This window comes from Candida jiufengensis (genome assembly GCF_024610255.1).
Source record: "Candida jiufengensis strain CBS 10846 chromosome Unknown scaffold1, whole genome shotgun sequence".
Classification (NCBI taxonomy): domain Eukaryota; kingdom Fungi; phylum Ascomycota; class Pichiomycetes; order Serinales; family Debaryomycetaceae; genus Lodderomyces; species Lodderomyces jiufengensis.
In genome coordinates, this window is record NW_026261562.1 from 1,549,169 (window position 1) to 1,566,140 (window position 16,972).

The window sequence follows — 16,972 nt, forward strand, 5'->3', positions numbered from 1 at the left end:
AAATTATTTATTAAATGACTAAATTGTAGATAATATCCTTTAGTATTCATCATTTGGCATTTCATTGATTTCATCCAACAATTTATCAACATGATCTTGATCATAATCATTATTTAAACTAACGAAATCATTGTTATTGAATACCAACTCTTGATTCATTTCTTCGTCATTTTCATTTATTAACTCTTTAGTTTTGACAAATGAATTCTCTGATTTATTCAACCCACCTAAATTCTTCAATGAGATCTCTTCAGAATCACTAAACCAAGAATACCGCTTTAAAGATTTCTTCCTCATTTCTAAACATTCACCACTTAACTCATGATTTAGATTAAATTCCGATCTTGCAAACTTTGGATTATATGGAACATTTTTATGGTTATGTTGTTGCATATAACTTCTATTACTTGAGTTTCTGGATAAGATCAGGTCAAATCTGTTTAGTTTGTTTGAGTCGTTTTCAACATCTTTGTTCTCAATTTCAGTTTTGGGACTTTGTTTTTGGTTTATTATTGATTGATCTTCTACAGAATTTAGGAAATTCATCATGCCTAATATTGATTCTCTATTAATGCTATCTTCTTTCTTTGTTGAATGATCTTGACTCCAAATTCCGTTATCTTTGATTGAATCATTACTAGCCTTGACATTATTATTAAACTTCTCTTTCTTAAATATTTCTTTTTGCCAATTATCAAATTCTTCAACCTTTTCACCAATTTTGAAATTCAATTTCTCATCAAAAGATTGATGAAATGAAGCAATACGTTCATTACTTACAATTCTCTCTTCTTTATTTTGTATGACTATTGGATCGCGATTAATCAATGATCTGTTGTTGTCATTTGATTTATTTCGGTGTCTTAGATTGTTACCAATTGTAACTCCGTTAATCAAGGGACTATTTAATTTTGAAGATGAAAATAACTCAAATGTTTCTGATTGATCTAAATTTGGTGATATGAATGAATTTATAGTGGAATTATTTCTCTGGTTTTGATTATTCTTGGTAGTAGTAGTTGAATCTGACTCTAAGTAATTTTCTAGTATATCTTCTTCTTCTTCTAAATCTGAACATTTTGGACTTGATATAGTTGATGAATTTAATGATGTGCCTTGAATTGATAAATGGTGTGATGCATTAAAAACTTTATTAGGTGGAAATGATCGATTTTTGATAAATTCTTCAAATTTTGAGTCTGATGATACTGGTGGTTCTGTTAATTTGACCAATGGTTCATTTGTGAAATACAATTTTGAAATTTCTTCTTCTTCTTCTATCCTACTTAACTCATAATAATCTGGACCTTCGTCTTGATGCTGTACCACTTCGTCATCAAAAACTAATTGTTTTGGAGTTAAATCCTCGTCTTGATCATTAAAACTTTTATCATTATCGTTAAACATATCATCATAAGCATTATTGCCACCTTGGAATTCATCATCATAATCATAATCTTCCATATCATCTACACATTCTCCATTATTTTCAAAATCATAATCTGAAAGCTCTTCATCTTCGTAACCTAAATCTTGTTCATCAAACGTAGATTGAACTATCTTGTTATTTGAAATTGCCTTGGTGGTCGAATCATTCTTGGTCTTGTAGTATTTCACTGATGTATTTCTACCATTTTTCATATCTTGTACAAATGAGAACTGTGATGTGTTGTCTTCTTCTTCTTCTTCTTCATCTTCTTCTTCGTGATCGTCATTTTGTGATTCATTTGAATAACTTGTATGGTCAGTTTTGAATTCTTCTTTATCTTCAATTGATGAATTTAATGCAGGATCAAAACAAACATCTTTTGTATAAAAATTATTTTTACTTTCTGGTAGTGATATATTACTGAAATTATCATTTGATAAGTCTATTGGTGGGCCCAAATTATTTGATGGTTCTAGATTTATCGGCACTTTTACTGAGAAGATTGGTTCTTGGCTTGTGTTAGTTAAATTTTGATATGTCTGGGATCGTGCATTAGTTGGTTGTTGTTTTGATTGATGAGGTCGTTGATATTGTGATTGTTGTTGAGCTTGAGACTTTGATGTATTGAATAATTGTAAATCATGTAAAGAAGGTGAAGACATAGAAGGTTGAACAATTTTATAAGTATTTGGAGCAGGTGGTAAATCCTCGGGTAGTTTTTTAAAATCATTTAAACTTGAAATATTATTATTACTTTTACTTCTTATATGTTTTCTAAATCTGGAAGTCTTGGAATCTTTTGGTGAATATTTATTAGGTGTATTGCTATTACTTTGTAAAATATCTTGTAAGTTATCATTTGATGAAGGAGAACTGGTAGTTGATTTATTTGAAGAAAATAAGTTTTTTATTGGAGTTAATAATTTTTTAGGAGATCCCATACCATTTGTTGTTGTGTTACTACTATGATGTGATGGTGGAGGAGTAAATTGTGCAAAGTTCAAAGATTTTGGTGATGATAATGGAGTTGATCTCAGATTGTAATAATTTATTGGAGGTTGGAAATTTGAATGAACTAAATTGAGGTTAGATACTCCAGTAGATGTCATATTCGAATCATTTTGTGAGTCATTTTGATGAGGTATATTATTATCATTTTTCCTTTTAATAAATGATCTCATTTATTGGAAAATATAATTAAAATTAATTTGGTTGTAAATTTCTTACTGGCTATTATATATCTTACTATTGAAATTATTTTAAACAATGAGAACCAGGTTTTGGCACGAAGATATTAGACTGATATTTAATACGTAGCAATGATAAATGAATTGAAAAAAATTAAGTATAAAATAAATGCAGTAATGATTGATGAGTATTACAAAGTAGTTGTAAGTTGTTAGATTGAATAAATTAAATTAAATTAAATAGGTTCTATAATAATAATCAATCTAATAATCTATGCAATTACACAAATAGGAAATTAATTTTTTATTATTTTCTTAACATTACGTAATGAAACACTAGTACTACCATGTGAAAGTAAATTGGTAGCAATTGTTATAATTAATTTTACTTCTATTTACACAATATCTAGAAGGTTTCATTAATATACAATGTAACATTCATCGAATAAATATTAAAATTTTATTTTTATTAACCTATATATATACATTGCTTACCTTTGAATTTTGTTTCATTAAAATTTGATTGTTTTGTTAATTTATTTATAAAAATTTCTTCTTGCTTTAACAGCATCAGATAATAATTTTAAAACATCTTCAGTATCTTCCCAACCAATACATGCATCAGTAATAGATATACCATATTTTAATGCATCTTTACCACCTTCTTCTGGTGATGGAACATCTTGTCTACCTTCTCCTATATTACTTTCAATCATTAATCCACATATTGATTTATTTCCTTTTTCTAATTGTTCAGCTACTTCTTTTGCAACTAATGGTTGATTTTTATGATTTTTATTACTATTTCCATGTGAACAATCAATCATTATTCTTGGACCCTTTTGAGTATCATTTATTAAATTGGCTTTTTTCAATTGTTCTTCTGTTTCATTTACTGATTTGGTATCATAATTTGTACCTTGTTTACCACCTCTCAATATAACAAAACAATCTTTATTACCATCTGTACCTACAATAGCTACTACACCTGGTTTAGTAACTGATAAGAAATGATGTGGATGTGAAGCTGCACGTACTGCATCAATTGCAACTCCTAAAGTACCATCAGTACCATTTTTAAATCCAACTGGGAAGGATAATCCTGAAGCTAGTTCTCTATGTAATTGAGATTCAGTAGTTCTTGCACCAATAGCACCAACTGAAAATAAATCAGATAAAAATTGTGGAGAAATAGTATCCAACATTTCACCAGCTATTGGTAATTTTGAAGTTAAATCAACAAATAATTTTCTTGATATTCTTAAACCTTTATTTATATGAAAAGTTCCATTGATATCAGGATCATTAATTAATCCTTTCCAACCAACTGTTGTTCTTGGTTTTTCCAAATATGCTCTCATAACAATTAATAATTCACCTTTATATTTTTGAGATTGTTTCTCTAATCTTTCAGCATAATCTAATGCAGATTTTGGATCATGTAATGAACAAGGACCAATTATAATAATTAATCTATCATCTTTACCATTTAATATATTACATGCAGAATCACGACCTTCTAATATTACTTTTTGAGATTCTGGAGTTAATGGATATTCATGTTGTAATAAATCTGGTGGAGTTAATGGATCATAACCTCGAACTAATTGATCATTTATGTTAGTAAAAAACGAGCATTAATTTGATTTTCTTGGATAAACTTTATATATTTGAGTCATCTTCTGTTAATGTACATACTTCTCCAATCTTCCATACGAGTTCTATCTCCAATATGTTCGTTTGTAATAAACATAATTTGTAGTAGAAATAGAATATATATCAGTAACTAGTGAATAATCACACTTATAAAGTTGATATTTTGAAACTTGGAGTAAATGGTATGATAATAAAAATAATAAATTTTATGACTGAAAAATTTGAAAATTAAATTTATTTTTCATTTTTGAGTCACTTTCTTACATCGGGTTTTATGCAGGAATGAATAGAAGCTATAATTTAAAATATTGATTACAACAATTTTATACCATGTGGTGAATAGATAATTCAACCATTTGTTAGAAATTTCATGAGAGCTAAAATTCAAATTTAAATTTGAGGTCCAAAAGCTCTTTATGCAATTAAGATTATTTATATTTGTTCAAATATATAAATATATGAGTTATTTTCAATATCATCCAAAGAATCACCACACAATACAACTTTTTCATCATTAAACAACACCCATCGTGTAATACCATCTATATTTTTTCTAACAAATGAAACATAATGACCAGTATGTGGTGATGAACCCTTGTGACAAATTACAGATTTTATAATGTATTTAGCTGAACCAGAAGGTTGAGATTTTAACTGGTTGAATAATTCTAATTTTTCCTTTTTTGTATCTATCTTGGGTTGTGTTGATTCTTCTATTGTACCATCATCTTCTGGATTTGTGAATAACCATTCTACTGCAGCATTGGGGTCTCCATTATTTACGTGAAGTGCTTTTTTTGATAATTGATGAGAAAATCCCATTGCCATTAGGTTGTTCACTGATTCTTCTGATGGTTCATTTGTTGTTGGTGCGGTTGTAGTTGTTGAAGTTAAATCTAATGGATCATCTATATTTGAGTCTTCCATATGTTCAAATAACCAATTCATTGCAGTTTCTGGATCTTTATTACCAGTTGTATATAATGCTCTAATACATCTTGGTTCTGGGAATCCCATTGCTAATAATGTATCTAATGCTTCTTGATTTGGTTGAAAAGATGTTAAGCTTTCTGTTGCTTTTGATTCAACTTCTACTTCTTCGCCTGAGAACGTAGGAGCTGAAAATTCTGATAAATTTAAATCATACGGTATCTCAACTGGCACGTCTATTTTTAAAGGTGTCCAATTTTCTAATTTTATTCTTTGAGCATTTACAATTAAATATCTGGGGAATGTTTTAAACCCACTTGTTTTTATAGCTGATTGTGAAGCGTTACAGTTATCACATTTAAAACCTTCTATAATTTCTGGTGATGTTAATTGCTTGAAACTATTGGTTAAATTTGTCTTTTTGTATATTTTTTTACCATCTTTGACTTCTAAAACTTCATCATTTATAGGTACTGATATGTTATCTATAATTTCATCTTTTATGGAACCATGTTTACAATTTGAACAAACTACTTTGTCAGTAAACAAAAAGCTGAATTTTTCATTTAATGTTAACCCAAAATTTTCATCTAATTTTTCCATCAAGTATAACAAAAACTCGAAAGCATCTTGTTGTTTTGAAGTTTGGAATTCAACGTGATTTCGACCAATCAAGGTTTTAAAAGTTGATGGTTTGATACCAATTTGATAATCTTCTCCTTTCAAGGACCCACTCTTGGAATATCTCCCACTATATATCCCATCATATATTTTGATCAATTGATTCTTGAAATCTTCAGCTGGATTTTTCACACTATAATCAAAATCCATATCCTTAAAAAATTCTTTATACTGATTTAAATCAAATAATGATTGTAATACAGAATTCAAGTAACAAGAGTTACCTAAATTTGCAAAACCTGTTAATCCTTTACCAAAAACAGGTTGTAATTTTTCATCATCTTTGAAATCCCAATTCATATTTTGATCAATATTTAATTCAATCAATGATTTTTCAGTCTTCACTGAAGTTTGTAAATCAATTCCATATTTTTGTAAAATTGCTGATAAATTGGGGACTTTAACTTCATCATTACATTGATAACAATAAGCGTCACAACTTTCCGGATCGGATGATAATGAACCTAATTTTAATGCTACTGGGTGTTGAGTATCTTCGTAATGTTTTAAGGCGTGCCCGTTACCTTTCATTGATGATCCATATTGCTGTCTTCCACAACCTAATGTTCCACAATGTAAACAAATCCATAAATTTTCTTTAAGTTCACATTCATTGCATTGAGTTAAGTCTGGTCTTGTTGTTGTTTCAAATTGTTGTACATCAATTGAGTGAGGACATGGTACTATTTCTTGTTCCCATTGTTTTATTTCATCATTCTTGTTTGACGAGTTGGATTCGAGTATTCGAGTAACCAATTTGTTGAATGGTTCACTTATTTCATCTCTTGCGTAGTATTTATCTTCTTCAACATCATAAATTGTAACTTCAGTATTATAATATTCATCAACATTAACATCTTTAACTTCTAATTTTGGTATTTTAGAGGTCTTTTCACCATTATCATCATACAACAATTTATTAATTTCTTCTTGAGGTTTTCTTATTTTATTTATATTTAAATAATATTTATTGCCCGTATTTTCATAATTTTGTATTGTAAAATTATAATCAGAATTTCTTGAATATGCCTTATATGTTTTTAAATCAATATCTATTCCTAATTCATTATTTTCTGGGGTATCAAATGTATACATGCAATCATCTTTGTAAATCTTGGAACCTTGTGGAATTATTGGTGGTATATCATTAGGCAATTCTAACATCGTTTCCTATATTTGATATGCTTTGGTGATTAATATGATGGTGGCGGTGATTGTCATGTAATTGTAATATAAATTTGTGTAAATTCAATTTTTACAACCAAATTTATTTTTTGGTCTCTTTTTGACTGCAAAATTTCTATTAATAATTTGCCAACTTGTTTTTGCTATTTAATGTGTCATAGGTTAGTTCAAAATTTCCAAAAAAGATTAGATCATAAACAAACTCCACTATCTTTAAATCAACAACATCTGAAATTTAAATCATGTGTATATTTTGCAAATTGGTCAGTATATGATAAAAAACATTTTCCTTCACATATACCAGTGAATTATTATTCTCATATTTTTTACGCATTTCTAACAATTGATGGAATCTCGGGAAATGTGAAGTTTACTGATACTTGGTGTGATTTGGAGATGGATATACCAACAAATGGTGTAAATTGTAAAGGGAATTTACAACTGTTTTATCAACTCAAAAAATTAAATCGTCACTTGAAAGTAATAATGTCAATTGGTGGATGGGGAACTTGCCACTTATTTGAAGCTATGGTTTCTGACTCTAACAAGATGGATAATTTTGTCACTAGCGCTGTTCAATTTGTGGAAGAATATGGATTTGATGGAATTGACATAGATTGGGAATTTTGTGGTGATCACCAAGGTTGGAAATTTGTTGATTTATTAAAGAAATTACGTCAGAGTCTACCTCTGCAATATATCTTAACAATAGCTGCTCCAGGAGGACAACAAAATATTCAAAACCTTAAGATCAAAGAAATGGATCAATACCTCACATTCTGGAATTTAATGTGTTATGATTTTTCAGGTCAAGGTTGGTCAACTACCACTGGTTATCATTCGAATCTATTTGGTGCTAACGGAGATAATGATATGAATGCAGCTGATATTGTACAGACTTATTTACAAAATGGTGTGCTGCCTTCAAAATTGATCTTAGGTCAACCAATGTATGGAAGAGTATTTTCTGGTGTTGGTTCAAACTCAATAAGTAAAAAATTTGCTAAGCAAGATGGAGAAGATACTATGAATTATAATGAGATTAATCAGGAGCAAAGCGAGTTTGATCATAAAAAAGTAAGCGCTTATTCATATGATCCCAAAACTAAAAAATATATATCCTATGATAACCCACAGAGTGCTAAAGTCAAAAGCCAATTTGTTAAACTGAAAAACTTGGGAGGTGGAATGTGGTGGGATTCATCAGGTGATAAACAAGGAGAAGATTCACTAGTTTATAATTTTGTTAATCAATTAGGTGGTGTTGATTCGCTAGATAACTCAGAAAATAATCTATCCTATCCAAGAAGTAAATATCTTAAGAACTTACAATAAACGACTATAGAAGGTTATAATAAATAGTAAAAATATATTTTAGTCAGTAATGAAACTTTTCTCTATATAATTGTATTTTATTATAATTATTATATTACTAATGAAAATTAAAGAATTGAATCCATTCTTGCAAATACACTTAACACAGCAGCTATTAATTCCAATTGTAATTCAGTTGCAGAGGATTCTTCAATTTCTGAACTAACTTGCTGACCTAAGTTTAACCCTAGACCTAAAGGACTTTGATGTGATAAATTAAACTGGAATTCAGAATAATCAGCTAAAATTTCATCAGCTCTTGCAAATGCTTGATCTCTCTTATCGTAATTTAGTGATAATAATACATTTTCCAACACATTAGCTGCATATGAACCACAAACTAAAGAAATTGATCTCAAATACTTGAATGAAACATCTTTTGGAAATTGATCATTTGATATTGTTTCAAGATCAATATTTCTCAGTATTAATAATGCTAATAATCTATTCTTTATATATTCTTTTGATAATTTATCAGCTACTGGATGAGTTGCCATATCAAACAAAAAAAAGTTTTTCCTTTCAGTTCTTAATATTCCTTTATCAACTAACCCTTTAGCTAATCTTTCTCTAACTTGTTTCAATTGATAATTTATTTTCATTAAATTCCAAGTTTCTCCACTTAATAAATCAATCCAATTAGTAACTGATAAATTTGATTCATCACTTTTCATAATTTTTAATGCTTCATCCAACAAAACTTCCCCTGTTGGTTCAGTATTTATAACTTCAACTAATCTATCACTTAATTCAAATCTTCTTCTTGCTGGATCGTTGACTAATGTAATCTTGTTTCTAAATGTTAATTCTAATAATATACAACCTCTTAACGCGTAAGATATATTATCATTCCAGAACGATAGATAACCTTCTTTATCTTTTAATCCCATTAATAAAACTTCTTCCATTAGTGTTAATAAAGGTTGTTTTAATTCTTTACGATCTTTTATATCACGATCATCATAACCTATTTTATGATCTGAATTATTATTATCTATATTTGAATTTGAATTTGAATGGTTGTTGTTATAGTCTCCTCTATCTTCATCAAATGAATTCGATGTACCTTTATTCGCACTTGATTGTTTGGCTCCACGACGTCTTTGCAATCCTGATGATGATGACATTTTATGTAATTGTGATTTATATTAAGGTTATTGGCAATTGATTAATATATATAAATAATATTTGAGAAACTGAGATGTATTATATGATAATGAAAAATACGATGAAATTTAAAGTTCGAATTTAGTAGTGTTTGTATAGCTTTATTAACCTAATGAATTTGATAGTATTAATTATATTAATTTATACAAGTGGAATATCTAATTCAATTGATCTAGAGTTGGTTTGTTTGGTTGTTCTTGTCTATATTTATAACTTGATTCAAGGATCCAGACTACTGGTATTTCATAAAAATTTGTTGTTCAACTTTTTTTTAGTTAAGAAAAAACAAAAAATTGATAAAAGCACGAATAAATTTATTTATTATGTATATCCAGTTAATATCATACAAAATACTAAGTAAAATTAAACTTGATGAACAAATATATCTTTATCTGAGCTATGAGTTTGATGATCAAATTGAGTTTATTCCATTTATAGAAGGCTACTTTTGGTGTCAATTCTTCAAAGTATAAAAATTATTAGGCTTTTCAGTTTTGCTTCAAATTAATATTTTACTATAGATTTTTTCAAGGTACAAAATCCTTATCAATTGGGACAGGAATAATAACACACCAGATCTATTATTAAATAAATATTATTATTACATAAATATATGATTTTCTGTAAAATCTCCCAAAACTCAATTGAAATATTACTGAAAAGATTCTTGACCAAGTGAAGTCTTTTTTACGCTGTTGTTCATATACGTTTTTAAGTTCGGAGGAAATCATAAATTTACAACCAATTTGTTTACACTGAACTCCAAAAAGTTAAACATATTGAACAGTTGAGGGGTGTATTCAATTTTCTTGTCTAGTGTTCAAGGAGAAGTAGATGAAAAAAGCTATGCATCTTTATTTTTATAAAAAGAACATTAGACAACTGTACACTTATTGATTTAAAAAGAAGTGGATTTTTTATAGAGTGATTAGTATTAATTTTATTTTTTTTGCAGCTATTTATATAATATGAAACACATAAAATTATATGCAAAAAGATGGCTTAAAATTTTGAGCAGTAAATAAATATTCAAATTCTATCGGAAGTTATTTATGAATTCAGATTTACGAATATAAAAGTTCGTTTATTAAATAAGAAAATTTAAAAATGATTAGAATTTCCATTTTCTTTAACCTGATTGTCACCGTTAGATTGATTTTTTAATTTTTGAGCACAACCATAATGAATAATATCACCATCATTAGTGACTGTTAAATAACTATAACCTAATCTTTCATTACAAACAGGACATAATTGTTTACTTGAACTTATCTTGTATCCTTCATTTTGTAAATTCAAAACTTTTGATTTTAAGTTAGTTGATCCAATTTTATATAGTTGTGAATTCATTTTGGAGTCGTTTAAGTTGTTGTTTACATTGTGTATTTGTTCATTTAAGAATGATTTTAATTTGTAAAGTGGGAAATTTATCGGTAGTATTTTGAATATTTTTTGTATGGACATTTTACTTCCTTGTTGAGTTAATAATTTTGAAATATCATCAACATTATAATTTGAATCTATTAATAAATCCTCTAATAATTTATGAAATAAATTTATACCTGTTATTTTACCATTTGGTTGTTTGTACATTTCTGAACAATATTCCATTGCTGCATCTAAATCATTTAATTGATTATATAATACATCTATTGATTTTTCATGTTCTTGTAATTTTTTATATATGAAAACTGTTAGTCTTAAAAATTTATCATCATTAGTTGGTATTTCTTTTAATACAGGCCATGGATCAAATGATTCACTTGTCAGTAATAAATTATATAAGCTTTTATAGTATTCATCTTCTTTGATTTTGTCTTTGATTTGTTGAATATATAATATGCACAATTTTGTTTCAAATTTCCCAAATTGACTACCTTTTTTTAGTTTTTCTTTGACATCACTTTTATATAAAACCCATTGTAAATATTCAATCGCAAGATCAATGTTTTTTCTAACAATCAAAAAATGTAAAATTTTACCATTATCATAATTCTCACATTCAAATGAATCATTCATGAACAATTTAAAACAATTATTTTCATCTTCATCAATTACCCAATTTGCAAATTCTAGTATAAGTGATAAGTGTTCATTACTCAATTTTTGTAAATATCGTACTGTCAATTGCGGACTTCGTACATAATCATCATCTAAATTATCCTCCTCATTTGAATGTTCAACAAATGCCTTATCATGAGATAATTTATAAAGCATTTCCAAAGCTTCTTTATGTAAATTTCTTCCATAATAAAAATCCAATAATTCCCTAATAAAATTTGGTTGCTTTAAGTTTCTTTGCTGAACATGATTGTGGATGTTACTCATTAAACATTGATTTACGATTTTTGAATCGCAATGATTGTTTGGGATACGTAGCAATGGTCCAAGCAACATTGGTTTGCAATAGAAGTAACACAAAAATAACGAAGTATCTATAATACTTGCAACTTCCTCAAGCTGATTTTCAAAAAGTGGATAGATATCAGCTGGTTCAATTTCAACATCTTTCCATAGTATTCTTGATTTATCAAAAAATTGCAATAGTATTCTTCTTTGTTCTGTTAAATATATGATCAAATTATTGACTGCTTTAATAAATCTTCTGATACTCACTGGTTTTTTACTTGTTGTTGTTGATGATGAACTATGAGGTTTACGTGTTGTTATATCAGTATCATACTCAGATTCTGATATTGTGTTAATTTCTAATTCTTCTTTTGTTAACTTTTTTATGGGATTCACAAATCCAGAATTTTGATTTCTATCAATTGATTTATCCTCTTTATGTAATAAATATTCACCATTCAAAAAATCAGGAAATAATGCTAGTATGTCACGAAATGATAATATCCAATCTGATCCTATTTCAACTAATGATTCATGGTATTTTGAATAGACCCCAAATAAATATGTTGCTTTCAATTTATTTAAATCTCTTAATTTTAATTCTTTTGATTTTTCACCATCAAAAATATCATTATTTGCTCTAACTTCCAAATTGAAAACAAGATCAATAGCCTTTTCTATACCAATTAGTTTTAAATCATTACTAGGGTCTTTCACATTACCATGTTGAGCTCTACCACTTACACTTAAGTACTGAGTAATTTGATTATGGAATGGAAGTATATTAAATTGAAAGATATTCAGACCTGATGCTAAACTTATAACTGATCCAGTATTATCTGTGAAAACTTGATTTGCATTGATGTGGTGCATGAACTTCTGTATAATTGTTCCTTGTTCAATGTCTAATATTTCAATTTTTTTGGAATATGTTACTGCTAAATATATTGGATATATGAAATTAATTGCTAGTGGAATTGAGGTGAATTTTATATTTGATGGCTGAACTTCAATTTTATCTTTTACAAGCACTACAACTGCAGTATCCTTAATTAGCAACATTTTGTTGACATTTATTGGAATTGTCCAAATCAGAGGACCCATTGAAGATAATCCAAAATATGAAAATGATGTACCATAATTGAAGACTTCCAGATCATTAATGTTTGATAAAGTTTTGGGTACGAAATTGTTCAAGTTTACAAGCCAATAATCATTCTCTACCGCCACTAAAATATTATCATCATCAAATTTATTAATTGTCCGTACTCTGTCTTTCAAAGACAAATCTTGAGCTTTTGTAAATTGTAATACATTTCTTGATTTATTTGTTATTTTGAAAATTAGTAGTTTTTTTTTGACACCAATGAACAATAGTCGATTTTCTCCATGTTCTAAATATAATGCATCTTTACAATTCAATTCTTCAAGATGATAGATTGAATTTGTATGAGTTCCAACAATTTCAAATATCTTTAGGATTGTTGGAGTTATGACTAGCACAATAGTTTTATGAACTGTATGTGATGAAGTGAAAGGTAGTATTTTGATTTTTTGTATACTTGAATTATCACCAACTATATTAATAAAAGAATTAACTAATTCATATTCATGTTTCTCATTAAATAAATGTCTTGTATCATGGAAAGATTTAAAAGATCGAATTGATTTAGTAGCCAGTGATTGGAATGTTTCGGGAAATGTTTTGGTGGTATGGCGATCAGTTTCAGGATTGGTTGATGCTGGTTGTGATGAAATTTCATATATAAATAAATCTCCTTTACTACTTCCAATATATAATTGATTTTCCGTTTGTAAAAAAGACGATATTTTATTATTACCGCTAGCATGTAATGAAGGTATTCGTACTCTTTTCGCTGGTTCAATTATATCTATATTCATTTCATTGTATTATTGGTCTTTTACTTGAGTTGTAAAAGTATATTAATGTAAGAGATTAATATTTGACATAGAGCGGTAATATTACATTACTGAAAAATTGGTAGCATCAGCAATATCACATATTTGATTGCAATTCTTACTATCAAAGCAGTTGTCAAATCATGGACCTAATGTGAACTAGTGAGATATACACTATAGAGTTGGCAAATCGTACAGCAATACTTTTATTAAGTACAGAAAACCCTATTTAATAAAATTTATTACAGAATTACAATATTTAACAACTTCATCTATCTTGTTGTTTAATTCGTCATTAGTTTGCACATATTCGTCTAATACTTCATGTAATTCTTCCTCGTCTTCATATTGATGTATAACATCACCATGAATTTTTAAAAACATTGCAAATATAGTTTCGATAATTTCAAAATTTTTATTGGTTCTTAAACCGTAAACTAATGCTTTGAGAAAATTTATCATTTCTGTTAATGGTGGTTGTGAATTCAATGATCTTATTTCGAGATCTAATTTTGATGGTGGTAGATTTACCAAATATTGAACAAATGAACTAAAATCATCATTTTCACCAGCTTCTCTTAATGATTTTGTGAATTCACTTTCAAATGCATAGCTTGTACTCTTGTTTAATGCTAAAAGTTTACCACCTTCTTCAGTTTCTTCTTGTTGGTTGGCAACTTTTGCACCTTCAGCTACTGATGCTCTATCACCAACAGCTTCACCTGTAAGATTCAAAAAGAAAGGAGTTTTTTCGGGTCTTTTAATAGCTTCCTTTGGTTTATTGTTTTGTCTTATAGTATCCAAATGTAATAAAGTACTAAATTTAGTTCTTGGACCAGCTGATAAAGTTACCAATCCTTCATCAATTTGAGAGCTTGATTCAAATTTCCCAAAAAATTGATCTTGTAGATCATCATTTTCATCTAATGCACCATCCAACAAAGTTGATCCACCATCACCAGATGCATTTGGTAATAACATAGTAGCAAATTCATCCTCTTCTATATGTCTTGTGGATATAGGCTTAAATTGTGCTCTATTTGTCCATAATGATATACCATTTCCTGAAACATGAGTAGTAGCTATCATATCGCCTATAGGTGAGAATTTAACAGAGGTAGCAACAATTGGTAAAACAACACCATCAATACAGCCACCTGTTGGTAAATCCCAAGTTCTTAATGTAGAATCCAACCCCACTGAAACTAGCCATCTTCCGTCTGGTGAAAAATCTAAACCCGAAATTCTGTTGGAATGACCAACCAAAACTCTTACAACTTTTTGAGTAGTTACATCAACAACAACAATAGATAAATCATCTAATGCACAAGCTATCAAGTCTGAAGATTTATGATACACCATTGATGTTATAGGAGCATCTAGTTGTAACTTTCCTAAATATTTGGATTTCCCAAAATCATAAAATCCCACAACACCGTCGAGTGCACAACTTACCATTTTCCTGTTCATTCCATCTATAGCTAATCCAGTAACTGCTTGTTTATGTAAAACATATCTTTTTCTCAATAAACCAGATTGTAAATTATATACCCCAATACCACCTAACGATGATCCAACTAAACCAAAATTACCACATTGAGTTATACATACAGCTTTACACATTCCTTGATCTATGGTGTTCAACACATTCTTACCTACTCTTTTTGTAGACGTATCCCAAGTTCTTGCAAATGGTTCATCTTTATGTGCAGTTAATACATTTTCCCAATCACCAGTACGTGAATCAGATGAAGTTATAGCTATTATTTCTGGAAATTTTTCTTTTAGTGAAGCAACTTGACCAGCTTGTCTCTTACCATCTTTTGATTTCTGCATTCTTTGAGAAAATTCTTGTGCTTGTGCATCTTTTCTTAATGAAAAATTCCAAAATGATCTATCTCTTGAAGCACTGAGTAAGAAATGAGTTTTATCTTCATCTGGGAAATTTATAGCCACTGGTGGTGCAGAATGACCACCTCTTGATCTTAAATGACGTGGTGGTGAAATGATTGTTGAGTTGGTGGACGTTAAGCTTGGATCAAATACAAATTCTTTCAAATGGTTATCTCCCCCATTTGTGACTACTATTGGTTGACCATTTAAAAATTGAGCTTTTGAAACACCACCATGAACTTCTCTATGCGCGTTTCTTAGTATGTGAACCCTTTGATTCTTATCTAAATCGTGAAAATACAAATCACCATTGTTCAAACTTGCAACTAAATGTGGTGATCCATCGGTTCTGAACGATATTGATGTTACTTTAATTGATGCTTCTGAACCTGATGTTATTATTTTCTCACCTATTACTGCACCTTTTCTCAAATTATATAAATATACATTTCCTGATGATGTACCAAGTGCTACTGTATCCAATACTGGTGCAAATTCAACACATGATATATTTTCTTCGCCAAATTGATGAACAGGTGATTTATACAAAAGTTTTCCAGAACGAACATTGATAATTAATATATGACTGGTAGTTGCAACAACAATTTTATTGAGGTAAGTCGGTGGATGTATAAGTCCTACAATTTCACCATCGACTTCAGTATTTATCTCATCTAAAGTCGAATATAATTCAGTTGGATATTTTAAGTCTGGTGATTTTTTGAAAACAAAAATTTCTCCCTTTGAACTAGTTGCAACGAGGTACTCTCCAAAATAACACAAATTATTGATGACACCTTCGGTATCACATACTAAGTTATGTTCCAATCTGCCTCTTTTGTAAATTCCAATTTCATTCCCATTTGCTGCAAAAATATAATGATAGTGAGTTGCAAAACATGTGATTTTACTTTTGGTTTGGGTCTGTGATACAAATAATAAATGTAATGTTGCTACATCATATATTTGAAATGATCTTCCTACTGATGTCACTACGTAAAATGTTGAACCTAGACTTCCTATTGCGAGTGGAGTTGAATCTGTTACATTTCCTAAAACTCTGAAAGGACTGAAAATTTTGGAAGGTCTTGACTTTTTTGTTATGGTCGTTGATCCATTGTTTTGATTATCTACTTTCCTCCTCTTCTCTATAATCTCAACCATTGTATGATATTGCACGGAGTGTTGTTATACTTGAAAC

General features: G+C 28.8%; 7 protein-coding genes across 7 annotated transcripts; 1 reads left to right on the forward strand and 6 right to left on the reverse strand. All coding sequences in view use genetic code 12, as the record gives it.

Moving 5' to 3' along the window:
- Positions 1 to 39: 39 nt before the first annotated feature.
- KGF54_004434 (uncharacterized protein) lies at positions 40 to 2,610 on the reverse strand (the record flags this gene model as incomplete). Its single annotated transcript, XM_051765132.1, has 1 exon — positions 40 to 2,610. The coding sequence occupies one exon, from the start codon at positions 2,608 to 2,610 to the stop codon at positions 40 to 42; it is 2,571 nt and encodes an 856-aa protein (XP_051618476.1).
- Positions 2,611 to 3,152: 542 nt separating this feature from the next.
- ARO3 (3-deoxy-7-phosphoheptulonate synthase) lies at positions 3,153 to 4,369 on the reverse strand (the record flags this gene model as incomplete). The annotated part of the gene is made up of 2 exons (XM_051765133.1): positions 3,153 to 4,219; positions 4,315 to 4,369. The coding sequence occupies 2 exons, from the start codon at positions 4,367 to 4,369 to the stop codon at positions 3,153 to 3,155; spliced, it is 1,122 nt and encodes a 373-aa protein (XP_051618477.1).
- Positions 4,370 to 4,704: 335 nt separating this feature from the next.
- KGF54_004436 (ubiquitin-specific protease) lies at positions 4,705 to 7,047 on the reverse strand (the record flags this gene model as incomplete). The annotated part of the gene is made up of 1 exon (XM_051765134.1): positions 4,705 to 7,047. The coding sequence occupies one exon, from the start codon at positions 7,045 to 7,047 to the stop codon at positions 4,705 to 4,707; it is 2,343 nt and encodes a 780-aa protein (XP_051618478.1).
- Positions 7,048 to 7,596: 549 nt separating this feature from the next.
- CHT4 (putative chitinase) lies at positions 7,597 to 8,403 on the forward strand (the record flags this gene model as incomplete). The annotated part of the gene is made up of 1 exon (XM_051765135.1): positions 7,597 to 8,403. One exon carries the CDS (start codon positions 7,597 to 7,599, stop codon positions 8,401 to 8,403), a length of 807 nt encoding a protein of 268 aa, XP_051618479.1.
- Positions 8,404 to 8,510: 107 nt separating this feature from the next.
- On the reverse strand, positions 8,511 to 9,569 carry KGF54_004438 (uncharacterized protein; the record flags this gene model as incomplete). The annotated part of the gene is made up of 1 exon (XM_051765136.1): positions 8,511 to 9,569. The coding sequence occupies one exon, from the start codon at positions 9,567 to 9,569 to the stop codon at positions 8,511 to 8,513; it is 1,059 nt and encodes a 352-aa protein (XP_051618480.1).
- Positions 9,570 to 10,710: 1,141 nt separating this feature from the next.
- Positions 10,711 to 13,860, reverse strand: KGF54_004439 (uncharacterized protein; the record flags this gene model as incomplete). Its single annotated transcript, XM_051765137.1, has 1 exon — positions 10,711 to 13,860. The coding sequence occupies one exon, from the start codon at positions 13,858 to 13,860 to the stop codon at positions 10,711 to 10,713; it is 3,150 nt and encodes a 1,049-aa protein (XP_051618481.1).
- A 243-nt stretch (positions 13,861 to 14,103) lies between these two features.
- UTP21 (rRNA-processing protein) lies at positions 14,104 to 16,935 on the reverse strand (the record flags this gene model as incomplete). Its single annotated transcript, XM_051765139.1, has 1 exon — positions 14,104 to 16,935. One exon carries the CDS (start codon positions 16,933 to 16,935, stop codon positions 14,104 to 14,106), a length of 2,832 nt encoding a protein of 943 aa, XP_051618482.1.
- Positions 16,936 to 16,972: the final 37 nt, after the last annotated feature.